Here is a 16,251-nt window from a genome sequence, read left to right as displayed (position 1 = left end):
AAACACTCCTATCTCAACCCTGAAAATTATGAGACAGAACCATTTTGTTTTTTGTTTTAACTAACGAGGAGGCATACAGCAAGTATCTCCATGTTTGCCTAAAAGCTTACTTTTCTTTTTAAGGGAAACAGGACACACTCCTATAAACATCGCATGAGAGCAACTGGCGAGATTAAGAGGTATGTGCTTTGGCCTACACTGAAATAAATGTGTCTCTGTCCAGGAGTACACCCTTACAAAATGTAACACTAGCCAAAGAGAAAAATCCAAATGCACAGCACAAGACAATTTATACAAATATAAATAATTTCCCTTACCATCCTAACATGCTATATGCACACGCTATATATAAAAAAAAATTTGATCTAACTTTTTAAAAGTCAACCAGAGAAATATCTTCATCTTTTCCTTGCCTTAACAGTAGAAAAGATAACTTTGTTTTAAGTTTACTTATTTATTTTGAAAGGGGCGGGGGGAGGGAGCCCAGGAGGGGCAGAGAGAGAGAGAGGGAGAATCTCAAGCAAACTCCGAGCTGTCAGTGCAGAGCCTGATGTGGGGATCAAACTCATAAACCGTGAGATCGTGACCTGAGCTGAAACCAATAGTTGGATGCTTAACCAAATGAACCACCCAGGCGTCCCTAGAAAAAATAACTTCTAAAAACAAAAGAGATCTAATTTGGAAAGAGCAAGTGTCTAAGTACCCTAAATGCCACCCCCACCAGCAGGGCCACACGTGAGCGTCTGGCCTCCCTTCTTAATACTTACTGGTTCTTCCTCCTCTCTCCATTCACCAGAGCAGGATGAGTTCCAACGTGCTAGCCTCGATTCTCTGTCTTCTGTTTCTCTTAATCCTCTCTTCCTTGACAACTTCATAGACACTCCTTCCTTCCACCTCCTATCTCCTCTACACAAGAATCTACCTGACCTTTCTAGGGCAGAGACTGCAAACCTCGGACACCTTGCAAGGCATTGATAAGCAGATGCTTTGCCATCATTCCGAATTTAACCCACTCTAAAACCGAACCTGTCAACTTGTCCTGGCACCAAAGCAGCCCTTTCTTCTTGTGTCCCTGCTGGATTTTCAGTCGTTTGGTTTCAAATTCCATAGTCCTCTCTGCCTCTGTTATATTGTCTTCTATATGCTTTCAGCATCCAAGTCCTGGGTGCTCTATTTCTTTTTTTTTTTTTTGTGAGGCAATTAATATTTTATTTTTTTGACATGCAAATTATTTTTATTTTTTAATTTTTTTTTCAATATATGAAATTTATCGTCAAATTGGTTTCCATACAACACCCAGTGCTCATCCCAAAAGGTGCCCTCCTCAATACCCATCACCCACCCACCCCCACCCCCCATCAACCCTCAGTTTGTTCTCAGTTTTTAAGAGTCTCTTATGCTTTGACTCTCTCCCACTCTAACCTCTTTTTTTTTTTTTTCCTTCCCCTCCCCCATGGGTTTCTGTTAAGTTTCTCAGGATCTACATAAGAGTGAAAACATGGTATCTCTCTAAGACTTATTTCACTTAGCATAACACTCTCCAGTTCCATCCACGTTGCTACAAAGGGCCATATTTCATTCTTTCTCATTGCCACATAGTACTCCATTGTGTATATAAACCACAATTTCTTTATCCATTCATCAGTTGATGGACATTTAGGCCCTTTCCATAATTTGGCTATTGTTGAGAGTGCTGCTATAAACATTGGGGTACAAGTGCCCCTATCTGGATGCTCTATTTCTACAACATCTTGATAATTTTCCCCCTTCCTCTTCTCCAGTGTCCTGGCACTGCTTCAGTGCAGATCCTTATCACTTCTTTTCTTGCACATTTTATTGAATATCAAAATACCACCTCCAGCCCCTCCCCAACTCACCAAACCCAATTTATTCTATGCTCTGCTTTGACATTAATCTACCAAAACAGAGCCCCAACTATGCCCCTTCTTTGTTCAAAATAGGCAGCAGAGAGACACGGAAGGCACAAGGGCCAACCCTGGCATCAAGGCCTTCCAGGATGTCACCCAAGACTCCTCCCCTTCATGTACTGTTGGTCCGACTCTGTGCCTTATCATTATGTGAACACAGCTGATACTCTTTGCTCTATCTCTTGACACATCCATCTACAATCAAATGACTATATATATGTGGGGTTTTAATAAAAAGGTCTTGTGCATTTTTCATTAAGTATATACCTAAGTATGTAATGTTTTTAACACTTATAAATTACTGGATTTGTTAAATTTTTTCTAATTGCTCATTGCTAGAATAGAAAAATACAATTTGTGTTTTGACCTTTTCCCTGCCACCTTGCCATTTGTAAGTCCTAGGAGGTTGTTTGGAGGTTTCTTAATGTTTTCCAAGTAGGTGACCATAATGGCTACAAATAAAGATGCTTTTTGGGAATGCAAGCTGGTGCAGCCACTCTGGAAAACAGTATGGAGGTTCCTCAAAAAACTAAAAATAGAACTACCCTATGACCCAGCAATTGCCCTATTAGGCATTTATCCATGGGATACAGCTGTGCTGTTTCGAAGGGACACATGAACTCCCATGTTTACAGCAACACTATTAACAATAGCCAACGTATGGAAAGAGCCCAAATGTCCATCAATGGATGAACGGATAAAGAAAATGTAGTATATATACAAAATGGAGTATTACTTGGCAGTCAAAAAGAATGAAATCTTGCCATTTGCAACTACATGGATGGAACTGGACTGGAGGGTATTATGCTAAGTGAAATTAGTCAGAGAAAGACAAAAATCGTATGACTTCATACATATGAGGACTTTAAGAGACAAAACAGATGAACATAAGGGAAGGGAAACAAAAATAATATTAAAACACACCATATATATAAACAAACAGGGAGGGGGACAAAACAGAAGAGACTCATAAATAAGGAGAACAAACTGAGGGTTACTGGAGGAGGTGTGGGGAGGGGATGGGCTAAATGAGTAAGGGGCAGTAAGGAATCTACTCTTGAAATCATTGTTGCACCATATGCTAATTTGGATGTAAATTTTTAAAAATAAAAAATAAAATTAAAAAAAAATAAAGATGCTTTTGCTTCCTCCTGTCCAATCTAAGTATCTTTTATTTCTTTTTCTTGCCTTATTACACTGGCGAGGACCTCCAGTCAAAGCTAAATGGAAGTAGCTAAAGCAATATCCTTGCCTTATTGCCTATCTTAGGTGGAAAATGGTGAATCTTTCACCACTAAGTATGATGACAGCTGTATATTTTCAATGGATACTGTTTACCACATTAAGGAGGATTCTGTGTCCCTCTAGCTTGCTTCAAGTTTGTAAATAAATGTTGAATTTTGTCAAATGCTCTTTTTCTGCATCTACTGAGATGATCGTATGGTTTTTCTTTTTTATTCTGTTGATGTGGTGATTACATTTATTTTTTCATAATAATGGGCTATTTAAAATAATTTTTTTAAGTTTACTTATTTCTAAAGACAGAGTGCAAGTGGGGGAGAGGCGGGGGGGTGGGAGAGGGAGAGAGAGAGAGAAAGAGAGAGAGAGAGAATCCCAAGCAAGCTCTGTGCTGTCAGTGCAGCACAGAGCTTGCTTGGGATTCTCTCTCTCTCTCTCTCTCTTTCTCAGGGCTTGAACCCATGAACTGTGAGATCATGACTTGAGCTGAAATCTGACACCCAACCTACTGAGCCACTGATGGCTCCCTACACTATTTTTTGAGGCAATTTTAAGGTGTACAGAAAAACTGAGCAGATGGTGCAGAGTTCCCATATACTCTCTCTGCTTAGGTAAACCCCCAATGGTTTCACCTATTAATAACTGGGTTAGTGTGTTACACTTATTATAGTTGATGAACCAATATTGATACAGTATTAATAAGTAACCTCCATAGTTTACATTTGGATTCTCTCTTTTGAGCTATACAGTTCTATGAGTTTTGATAAATGCATAAATGTCATATACCCACCATTATAGTATTATAAAAAATTATTTCACTGCCCTAAAATCCTGTGCCTCACCTATTCATCCCTTCTCTCCTCCTGCTCCCCTTGGCAATCATGGATTTTTTTTTTTTCTCTTTGAAGGCAACCAAGTTTTCAATGAATTTTAATTTGGATTTTACGTGAATCTGGCATATTACAAGAACTGAGTTAAAGATACCTACTATTAATAGTAACAATGGAAATAGCATTCTAAGAGTATAAAGAATACGAGACCTTTCCTGTATAACGTTGGGGAGGAATAGTGTTAACTCAACCAAATATTCAAAATGATAGCCTCTGCCTTCTCCTAATCAGCACTTCTACCTCCAAACATTTCTTAGCAAAATGCACAAAATTCTTACACATAATACAAGCAGTGCATTGTTGCAGGTGGGTGATTATCATTATTCACCATCATCACATCATTAGATGAAATTTCAACAACTGCCCAAACAGACAACACACAGAAAAAAAAAAAAAATCTTTAGAACACAAATTAATGACAAGAGAATCCATGCTGCTGGTGAGCTTTGCAAGATCTAATGCACACTTTGAGGTCAAGTCAGAAAGAAGCAACAAGATGACAGAGTGGCCAGGCATTTGGATCTTCTTGAGAATGGAATCAGGGCAGACAGTTCTCTGGCTTAGCCTCTGGCAAAGTGGCTCTGTCCATCACTTGCACCTTTTTTCTGCTAAACTAGTGGGTGTCGTTCTGCTCCAATAGATCTTCCTTCCTTCCTACCTTCCTTCGTTCCTTCCTTCCTGCCTTTCTTCCTTCCTTCCTTCCTTCCTTCCTTCCTTCCTTCCTTCCTTTTCCTCATTCATTCAACAGTCACTCTGGAGCTGCCATGAGCTATGGGTACTGTCTCAGGTACACCACACATTTTTAATGTCTGTAGTTTTGCCTTTTCCAGAATGTCATGTAGTTGGAATCATACAGTATGTAGCCTTTTCAGATTGGCTTCTTTCACTTAGCACTATGCATTTACGGTTCCTCCATGTTTTCCCGTGGCTTGGTAATTCATACAGTATTGCATTGTATGGACATACCACAGTTTGTTTATCCATTTACTTACTGAAGAACATCCTGGTTGCTTCCAGTTGTTGGCAATTATAAATGAAGTTGCTGTAAACATTCATGTGTAGTTTTTGTATGGATAGAAGTTTTCAGCTCATTTTAGTAAATCCCTAGAAGCAGGATTACACAGTTACATGATAAGAATATGTTTAGCACTGTGATAAACTTCCACACGGTCTTCCAAAGTGGCTATACCACTTTTCATTCTCACCAGCAATGGATGACAATTCCTAGGGCTCTCCTCCTTATCAGCTTTGGGATTGTCAGATCTCTGGATTTTAGTCATTCTTATAGGTATGCAGTGGCATCTCATTGTTGTCTTAATGTTCAATTCCCTAATGACATATGATGTGAAGCATTTTCATGTCCGTGTTTGCCATCTGTGTATCTTTTTTGGTGAGATGTCTGTTCAGGTATTTTGCCCTTCTTTTAATTGGGTAGTTCATTTTCTTACTGTTGAAATTTAAGAGCTTTATACACACACACACACATATATTTTTTAGGTGGGGGTAAGAGTCCTTTAGCAGATGTGTTTTGCAAATATTTCCTCCCAGTATATGGCTTTCTTTTCATTCTCTTTACATTTTTTTTTAATGTTTATTTATTTTTGAGACAGAGCGAGACGGAGTATGAATGGGGGAGGGCCAGAGAGAGGGAGACACAGAATCTGAAACAGGCTCCAGGCTCTGAGCTGTCAGCACAGAGCCCAACGTGGGGCTTGAACTCACACCGTGAGATCATGACCTGAGCCAAAGTCAGACGCCCAACCAACTGAGCCACCCAGGCGCCCCTTTTCATTCTCTTTAGAGTGCTCTTACAGCAGTGTGTACTTTTAACGAAGTCCCACTAATCAATTTTATTTTTACAGGTCACACTTTAGGTGCTGAACCTAAATGGTCATCAGCAACCCCAAGATCTCTTAGATTTCTCATATGTTATCTTCTAGAAGCTTTATAATTTTGCATTTTATATTTAGGTCTATGATCCATTTTGAATTAATTCTTACGAAGGGTATAAAGTCTATATATAAATTCATTTCTGTGCATGCTGATGTCCAGTTGTCCCAGCACCTCTTTCATATTTCATTTTGGTATTTTCTACTAACCTATCTTCTAGTTATTTAACTCTCTCTTCAGCTGGATCTTGTCTGCAGCTAAACCCTAAGTTCTTAATTTTGGTTTTGGGTTTGTCAGGGTGAGCATTTCTATTGGATTTTTTTCCAAATCTGTTTTGTCACTTTTTATGGTTTCTAACCCTCTCCAACATTTTAAAATCTTATCTTTTATCTCTTTAAATATAATAAGCATAGTTATTTTATTATTTTTTAAAAATTTTTTTAACGTTTATTATTTATTTTTGAGACAGAGAGAGACAGAGCATGAACGGGGGAGGGGCAGAGAGAGAGGGAGACACAGAATCAGAAGCAGGCTCCAGGCTCTGAGCCATCAGCCCAGAGTCTGACACGGGGCTCAAACTCAAGGACCGCGAGATCGTGACCTGAGCTGAAGTCGGACGCCCAACCGACTGAGCCACCCAGGTGCCCCAAGCATAGTTATTTTAAAGTTCATGCTTAACAATTTGAACATCTGAAGCATCTGTGGGTCTATTTCTACATTTTATTGTTTCTGCTATTTCCTATTCATGTTACCTTATCTTGTAATGCACCTCTTTCTTTGTCTTTGATTGTGTGCAGACACTGTATTTTTAAAATGGTCTGTGGAATCTTCAGAGATTTGGGATTACATCTGCTTCTTCTGGGTGCCTATAAGAACCTCCATTCTAGGATCGCTTTGATCCATTTTTAGTGCTTGAGATTTCCTGGTTCACACAAAGAACTCATAACCACACAGGAATCCATGTGAAGACTGTTTATTTCTATTTCATCTTTATACTCCAGCCAAGGCTGGGTCTCAATCCATTCTGCCAAGCCAAAGTATAAAGAGTTTACCAAGGACTCCACCTCTGGCAAACTCTGAGCTCTAACATTTTTGTCCTCCTCAGCTCCCCAGACCCCATGAGGCTGTCAGAAACACTACTTTGCCTTTAAACTGCTCTGTCTGAATGGGATACACCCAAACACCAGGTTCACTCCTCTACATTTCCACCTTCTCTTCGATCTTGGTTTGGTAATTCTTCACTAACTTGGTATTTCTCCAGTGCCTTCAAGCACAGGTTTTTAATATTAGGTCCAGTCCTAGCTATCCTCAGATCTGCTGAAGTCAGAATGGGACCCTTCATCCTATGACTTCCACAAATATTTTGCCTCTTGTGGCCTTTAACACAATTGACTTTATATTAAATTGTGCATGTTACCCCACCCCCATTAGAATGCTAGGATCAGGTCTCATTCATGCAGTATTGTATCCCCTGCCCAGAACAATTATTTGCTAAATTGAGCCAACCAGTCTTTTAAGATTTTGCTAATTTAGCATGTCTGAATCTCACTGTTTTAAATCCATAAAATTTCATTTTTATATAATCATCATTAAAAACACCATTCCCTTTCCAATTTGCTTTCAATATTTCAGTTTCTGCAAGAAAAGACCTTATTTATTTTAATGTCTTTTTAAAAAATATGACTCTATTGTGTCACTTATTTGATTTTAAGGTGATCTTTATAATTCTCAGGTGTGTCTTACAGTATGCACCTATAGATTTCAATGTGGTGATTTAATATTGATTTTATTTTGAAAATTTCATGATACTTCGTAGGAACTATCAACAGAACACCTAGGAAAACACAGTAAGCTCTATATACGGAATAGAAAGAAACCTAGAAAATTCTTAGGTATAAAGAAATTAGTGCTTTTTTTTAAATGTGTTTTTGTGCCTCTTTTTAATTTCACTGCGAATGTGTAGAATTGCTCAGGATTTCATTGCCTTTTTCTGTGGGGAAAGAATTAAATATATCACAAGGATGATATATTACCTCTAGGACCAAGAGCGAGGGAAGGAAGAGCTGCTTAAGGTCACTCACATCTTTCTGAGTAGTAGAGACACTTTTTTGACTGCAACTTTTAGGGACCATGTCTACATCAATAATTGCTCAGGGAGAACCTTCTAATTCCCCAGATTTGGCCAGATGCCACTGCTTACATTCCTATAACATCATATATTTCCTCTTTCTTAAAAGATCTCATATTATTTGTTGGATATGTACCTTTGCTGGAGTTGAAACTCCTAAGTGCCAAGGACAATTCCTATATCTGCTTCAATAAACATAAAGGGTAACATTTAGCATTTTGCTGAGTTTCCATTACTCTAAAAGCTAAGTTAGACTTTCCTTCATAGCCCTAGATGCAAGTAAGCCAAATCTATTCTGAATTCCTTACCCTCCCCAGCATGTCTTAGATTCTGACCAGACATTGTGTGTTGGGTGTGTAGCCTGTCTTGACTCCTTCTCAGGAACCAAAGCTATATAACCAGCCTTATTGGTGAGGGACTGGTTGAATTTCTCCTTCCTTTTGGCACTAAGTGTCCCTTGATACCCAATAAAATACTCACCAGTAACAAAATCAGTCTTCAATTATTCAGGAGTTGATCATTCAGATCCCCTCCTTCTCATATTCTTTTTCCCCACCTACTCTCTAACCCGTAGGTTGCTCACTGGTAAACATACCACTGAAGGCTGGCCGGAGCAAGGAGAACGATTCCAGCCAGTGGACTTTGTGAGGCCCAAGAAACTCCAATGAGAAGCCAGAGTTTGTGGATGGCTTAACGCTGCCTGAAAGTCTGGAGAATTTTCCTAATGCTATCAACTACTCTTGGTAGGGCATAGAAAAGATCATCTGTCCCTGGCAGCAATCATTCTAGGCTGTTACCAGTTTTGTCCTTCCATTCTCTAGGTGGTGATTCTCTATGGTCCCAGCTTCTCCGCTTACTCAATGTGTGAATTAAGACACAGTTTCATCTCTCTGAGCCTCATTTCATCATTGATAAAACAGAAACAGTAAGCTGACAGGTTTGCTCTGAGGACCAGAGCATTAATTCCAAGAAAAAAATAATGTATGAAAGTGCTTTGTAAATGCAGATGGCATTCCAATTTTATATCATTACCGACATTAATTGTTTTTTCATGGTTTAAGTTTTAATGAGAACGCTGATTTTTCTTCTCAATGGGAGAGGTATTCCACATGGGTTACTGTGATGGATGAAGTCCTGGATACGTGCACACTGAATATGAGTGTCAAATTCCATCTCAGTGCTTACCTTGGGAGGTTTCCTTAATGATGGAAACAAAAAATTTCAGCGGCAGAAGTAGAAAGGGTTGTCAACACAGCAGCCACATCAGAGGGAAGCAATGAAAAAGAAAAAACATAACGGAAACTCAGCATCTTGGTAACATGATCTGAAGGATACTCTACAAAGATGAGAAGCCAAATTCACTTTGCTGCCTGAAGTGATAAACTATTATATTTGCTCAAAAATATATTACAGGCACAATGGGTTTCTTTCCTGGTTTACAGAGAATGGATTCAGTCACTCAGAGGTATTCTTAATGATTCTAAAAAATGCCAACAGAAAAGCATCCAGGTAAAGAAAGCATGTACAATCATATTGTACCTGGTCAAACACTTTTAAATTAATTTCCACATTTAAATTTTCTTAAATTGGTGTTACAATATATGTATATTTCCTTTGATAAATATTCTAATTTACATGGGATTTTTTTCCCCATTTGAAAGCCACAGTTCTCAACAATTTTCATGTATTTCATCACTGAAGAGAAACTGAAGAGCTAGCCTCCTCCCATAACCAGCCACACAAGCACATTTTTACATGTTAATATCCCCCCAAATGACTGGAATTGCCACCTGGAGAAAATTCCGAAAAGCAAACCGTTTTCAAAGTAACAAACCAGTGGGCTGACTTGCCTTGTAAACATTTTCCATGTATATGAAATTAAAAAGCTGAACTATGATTTTTATAAAATGTGAGCCTCTGACAGTTAGTTCTTAGCCTTCCTGATGTGGGTGTTTTTAATCAGCCTCCAGTATCATCAATACATAAACTGTAAAATTATCGTTAAGTAGAAATGGGGGAGTTTTCCCCGTGGCTTTATTCCTTCTTCACAAGGAATAAGACCTGAAGGATAAGAAAATGGATTTTCCAGGGCACAGGGCATGGAAATCAAAAGGTACAGGCAAAAATAGCACGGTGACCTTTCTCCAGCATTGGGCACAGCACTCCTCACAGAGCTCTGAGGGCCCCAAATAAAACCCGGAGCTCAGCGGCAAGGAAAGAATGTCCATGCATTCCAAAATCAGGTGGACAATCCGAAGTTTTAAATAGAGGGAAAGAAAACCATGACATTCCATAAAGATGAAGCTTTATCATCTTCTTGAAATTGTATGACCGAGCTGAAAGGATCCTTCACATCATTACTTCAGACAGGCACGATGGGAATGTGATTTTTTATCGTCAGGTTTTAGAGGGGACCCTATCTAGAAAAACTGGTATTTCTGGCTGCCATCAAGTGTCAACATTCTATCTACCCTTTCAAGCAGGATAAACATTTATGGATGTTATACTAAAAATGCACGAGTGCTTTTAATCTAAGAAAGCCATGGATCTTTGCTTTGTGCATAAACTTAAAGGTTTCTGCCAAGAAAGTTTCCTTAAGTGGAACACTGTTCTGGAAGGCATCTGTTCTGAGCAGGTAGAACAATAATGAAAACAGTATGCACAGTGCTTTTGACTAAACCGTCTCTAATTTTGCTTGCCTTACTTTTTAAAAGCCACTAAAATTTTTTAAAAATATTTTTATTTATTTTTGAGACAGAGAGAGACAGAGCATGAGCAGGGGAGGGGCAGAGAGAGAGGCAGACACAGAATCTCTGTTTCACAGAGCCTGATGCAGGGCTCGAACTCACAGACTGTGAGATCATGACCTGAGCTGAAGTCAGATGCTCAACCGAGACACCCAGGCATCCCTAAAAGCCATTTAAATCACTGCTTTACTTAACAAAGGACAGACGAGTCACTTGGGTTATAATAAGGCAATCATATGAAACAACATGGACCAAGTTAATAAAATAAACATTTTATGTGAAGGCTGTGATGAGCCAAGCAATCTAATGGAGGTCAAATGTGCTAACAGGAATCCCAGGGATCTCTCCAGAGTTTTTGTGTGCTTCTTTCATGCTACAACTGTATGACAATCATCACCAGCAGCAAAGTACCAGTGCTGTTTTGTAGTCAGTAGTATATTCACCCCCTGAGCTGTCTAACAATAAAGCTATCCTATCTTCATGGACATGCCAATATGGTTTGCCTTATTCTTATTAGGAAACCAATCCTGTTTCAGCATTATAAGTACTTAAAAAAATATATATCCCTTTCCCTTAGAAAGACAGCACATCATATAGGAATGACAACATGATTCTGCCACCTTTCTCTGTTCTTTGGGATCACTTAAGAATAAATGGAGACTGGGGAGCATGGGAAAAAGGGAGGTCACTACACGGACCTGCTGCTACCCAAATTTACTCATCGTTTAATTTAGAATAAAGATCCTTACCAAAGAAGGAAAAGTAAGTCACTTAGTGTACCCAAAGTGTACTTCGTTAATCAGTAAACCTTTCTTGAGATGTGAATTAAGAGATGAGCAACTAAGTGATCCTAATTCAGAGCCAACATTTACTACCCCAATCCCCAGAGGCCACATGACATTCTCTGGTAGTCGTGAAGAAAAATTTTTCCATTATGAGTAATACTTGTACTGCAACCAAATATAGTATGTTATCCTTTGGAAAAAACCAATAGGATATTACAACGTAAAGATACAAGTTTCCGCACAAATGTATGAGAAAGGATGAATAACATAAGCCATCTATCAGAAACATAATCAACATTATCTTTTTTAAATTAGGTCTTTGTTGATTGTATCCATAAGGTCTTATCAACAGTTTCATCTAACTCTCAGTAACATCCAGCTTATCGCGGATACCAGCATGGCTCAGAAAGAGGCAACATCCTCAGCCAAGCAAACATTCAATCAACTACAAGAGTACCTCTTCAAACAGACCTCACTGACCTACAGACACAGGCTTGGTTGCTGACTCATCAGAAAATGTAGCATTCCATTGACACTTAGGTAAAAGTATGTGTGTTCCTGACCACTCTCACTGCCCAACTTGTCATTCATTTTTAAAAAGTCCTTGTTTTGGGGTGCCTGGGTGGCTCAGTCGGTTAAGTGGCCGACTTCGGCTCAGGTCATGATCTCGCGGTCCGTGAGTTTGAGCCCCGCGTCGGGCTCTGTGCTGACAGCTCAGAGCCTGGAGCCTGTTTCAGATTCTGTGTCTCCCTCTCTCTGACCCTCCCCCGTTCATGCTCTGTCTCTCTCTGTCTCAAAAATAAACGTTAAAAAAATAATAAAAAATAATAATAAAAAGTCCTTGTTTTTAGTCGTGATCCTCTGTAAGTTATCATGAGACTTTTTGTGTGTGTATTCCAAAGAAATAAACTGAACACAATTTGACATTTTGGAAGCCAGTAAGGTTGTGTTTCTAGATCCCAGGATTTGGAGAGAAAATAAGGAGGTGCATGCCGGGCTGGCACTTAATATACCCCCAATAAATGCTGGCCATTATGTTGACTGCCTCTGTGTGCCAGGTTACCTAAGGATCATATGCAAAACTTAAAGAGTGAAATAAAATAGAATGAGGGGGTTGGACTAGAATGTTTCCAATCCCTTCCTACGCAGGAACTGTTTCACAGTAATGAAACCCTGGTGGGAATTATTTGAGCCATTTCATAATTTTGTATGGTCCATGAAGAAGAAAGGGTTTTCTAAATCAAATGTACTATTTTCAATTAGTGAATCATGTCAAATTTTTCCCTAACATTTATTACATGTTAAAATAAATGGACTTGATGGGTACTGAGGAGGGCACCTTTTGGGATGAGCACTGGGTGTTGTATGGAAACCAATTTGACAATAAATTTCACATATTGAAGAAAAAATAAATAAATAAATAAATAAATGGACTTCTCCCCATTTTCCAAAAAAGAAAGAAAGAGAAAAAAAAGAAACGAAGGAGGTACAGTTCTACATGGATAGTAGCTCTATTTTACAGAACACCAGAGCTGCTTTTCTCTCAGGATAAGCAGGGCAGTGAATCTCTTCAAGGTCACCCACACCAGGTATCTGACAAGTCCTGTCATTTCCATGTCTTTATCCCACTTCTTTCTCCCCAATCTGCCTGATTAGATTTCCCCACTCTCCAAGACACAGCTCAAAGCTCAATTCAACTGTGTCAAATCCTCAAACGTTGTGTGAGGAGACCACCTTGGCCTTTCCCACCTCTGATATTATGCCCCAAGGATCTCTATGGTCAAAAAAAACAGCTCAGCACTTACCAGCATACATAAAGCCCTTTAGTAATTGTGTCTATATTTGAATCTCCCTGAAAGCAGAGGTCATGCCACATGCTATTTTCATGACCTCGGCCCTTGATCCTACATATTCATGCAGAATGGAAGGCACTGTAAGAACTCAGAACTAATTTTTTACATTAGCGAGTTAGACATAATCCAGATGTGAAGATTTTCTTCGATTACCACCACAGTCCCAAAATGTGGGGGCAAAGACTGCTCGCATTTAATAGTAGTGAGGACTTCAGAGATTATTAGAAAACGTAGACTCTTTTCAATGACTTATTTAAAAATAGCTATTTCTCTGCACCAGCATTTCATATACAGAAGTTCAAATCCCATGTTAACAAGGGTCAAACCCTCAAAAGTTGCAGAGGTCAATTAAGTTCAGAAAGGCAGTTTGATAAGACTAGAGGACACACACACACACACACACACACACACAGAGAGAGAGAGAGAGAGAGAGAGAGAGAGAGAGAGAGAGAGAGAGAGAAACAGGACTGTAAGAATAAGGTAGACCTACACTGGGCCAGCTCTTGAAATAAGGAGAGGGTACTTAATTTAGCAGGTAGCCCAGACCTGGAAAGTTTAACAAACAAGTGAAACGAAGAAAGCAATGTAAGAGTCTATTACAACAATAACCCTAGACAGCTGTTGTTCTTTCCTCATACCTCATGTTGGAAGATTTATGGGAGGAGTCTTCTGTCCATCACTTTTCCCTATCAACTATAGTTAGCGCCTCAGAAGTTAGATGGCCAAAGGCCCTAGTGTGCAGGGGCCCTAGCACTAGTCAGCGCTTTGGCAGACAAGACGGATCCGCGTCTTGCTTCTGAAACAGGAAATTCTCTTCCATGTGTGTTTTATTGACTGTCAGAAATTGCCACAACCTCTATCTGAAGATATACAGCTAAATGACATCTGACTCCTGGAGATTAGTCCAAGGATGTGTATTTTATGAAGTCCTTGATCACTTCCACTGTCACATGGAGAACAAAACACAAAGTCACCTAAATCATCCAAGTACTTTGTTAACCTTGTTTATTGAGCACCAATTCCTACGCTGCAAAGTACAGGTGCTCTCTGAGGGGTGTTTCGGGGAATGAGACACGACCTCTGGCCTCAAGAAGGTGAACACCTTGTGAGAGGGACAGATACATACACGAATAACTGACACTAGCAGACTGTGACTGTCACAGCACAGATGGGAACAAAGCTATATTTGGTCACCAACTATTGAACACCCACTGTGTGCTACTTTGTTGAAGTACAAAAATAAATTAGGGGCGCCTGAGTGGCTCAGTCGGTTGAGCGTCCGACTTTGGCTCAGGTCATGATCTCACGGTTCATGGGTTCGAGCCCCGCGTCGGGATCTGTGCTGACAGCTCAGAGCCTGGAGCCTGCTTCCGATTCTGTGTCTCCCTCTCTCTGCCCCTCCCCTGCTTGCACTCAGTCTCTGTCTCTCTCTCTCAAAAATAAATTTTAAAAAAGTAAAAAATAAACTAGATATGTTGTCTTTCGAACAGTAAGCGAAACTTATAGACACGGATTACAATACAATGTGATGTGCACAGCAACAGATTCAAAGAGGGTGAGATCGGCTGAAAAAGAGAGGAAGGTTCTCAGAAGAGAAAAACCCTGAGGATAATTTAGAAGGCTAAACAGAGTCACCCACCTGACAAGACAAAGAAATGGCATCCCCATAGGGGGAACTCTCTGTGCACAAAGATTCAGAGCACACGGCCCACTTGAAGACCAGAGATCATAGGACAGTTGCCAACCTGAGCAGTTTGGGCCACAGAAGCAGAGACGCTGGGACACAGGATGACACGGGATTGGGGTTTTGTCAAATAGGTGGGTATAAAGGTTCCGCTGCAACCAAGATTTATTGACCCCAGTTTGAAAAGAGGTTTATAAGCTTGTGTACCAAGTTAATATATCCATGTATTTAAAACACAACAAGCACTCTATGAATGATAAGGGGGCTACATATGCATTTTGAAGAGCCTTTGAAACCTTCTTCACAAGGAGAATGTAAATGTCAAAAACATTAAATTCCATGACAAAGTCTGGTTTGAAAACTTTAAAAAAGAGTTAGCAGATTGATTATCAAGCTCACAGGAAGCTACAGCAAAATTTTCTGAATGTGCAAGGAAATCAGTTCATTCAATGGAAGTGTTACCAATGAGAGCAGACTTTAATTTTTTAAGTTTATTTATTTATTTTGAAAGAGAAAGAGAGAGAGAGAGAGAGAGAGAGAGAAAGCAGGGGAGGGGCAGAGAGACAGGGAGAGAGAGCATCTCAAGCAGGCTCCACACTGTCAGCACAGAGCCCGATGTGGGGCTCAAACTCACGAACTGCAAGATCATGACCTGAGACAAAGTCCAGCATTCAACCAACTGAGCCACCCAGGCACACCCTTTGCAATTTCTATAAGAAGTAAAATAGGGTCATGGTCAAGGGTCACGATTTCGAGCCAGACAACTCTAGCTCTGCCAGCATTTGGCTACGTTGACCTTGGGCAAGTTTATTCAAGCCCTCTGAGCCTCAGTTTCTGTGTCTGTAAAATGGGGAAGCACTCCTTCAGGACCAATGAAGGATGACAGGTGATGGCAAGGCTAACATTACACACAATGGGCACATGGTCACGGCTCAATAAATGTTAGATGCAAGTGCTGCTGGTACAACAAACAGCTCTCCTGGACGATACATGCAAAATGTCCACATAGCTCAAAACTCAGTTTCCTCTGGGGAAAAGTTCCTGAGAGCTGAAGAATGACAGCACTTTGTGTGCGTGTGCGTGTGCGTGTGTGTGTGTGTGTGTGTG

At 39.8% G+C, this 16,251-nt stretch overlaps 1 protein-coding gene across 9 annotated transcripts in view; it reads right to left on the bottom strand.

The window, feature by feature from the left end:
* Positions 1–16,251, bottom strand: part of KIF13A (kinesin family member 13A) — a 220,889-nt gene that overhangs the window by 123,561 nt on the left and 81,077 nt on the right. For 8 of the 9 annotated variants that reach the window (XM_058732899.1, XM_058732901.1, XM_058732903.1 and 5 more), the window contains exon 3: positions 9,261–9,273. The exons of the other annotated variant lie outside the window; for it this stretch is intronic. In XM_058732899.1, the coding sequence (XP_058588882.1) occupies positions 9,261–9,273 (13 nt within the window). The remainder of the gene's footprint in view (positions 1–9,260; positions 9,274–16,251) is intronic. 9 annotated transcript variants of the gene reach the window in all.

The sequence above is a fragment of the Neofelis nebulosa genome, chromosome 6 (genome assembly GCF_028018385.1).
Source record: "Neofelis nebulosa isolate mNeoNeb1 chromosome 6, mNeoNeb1.pri, whole genome shotgun sequence".
Classification (NCBI taxonomy): domain Eukaryota; kingdom Metazoa; phylum Chordata; class Mammalia; order Carnivora; family Felidae; genus Neofelis; species Neofelis nebulosa.
This window is presented reverse-complemented; position numbering and strand designations above follow the sequence as displayed.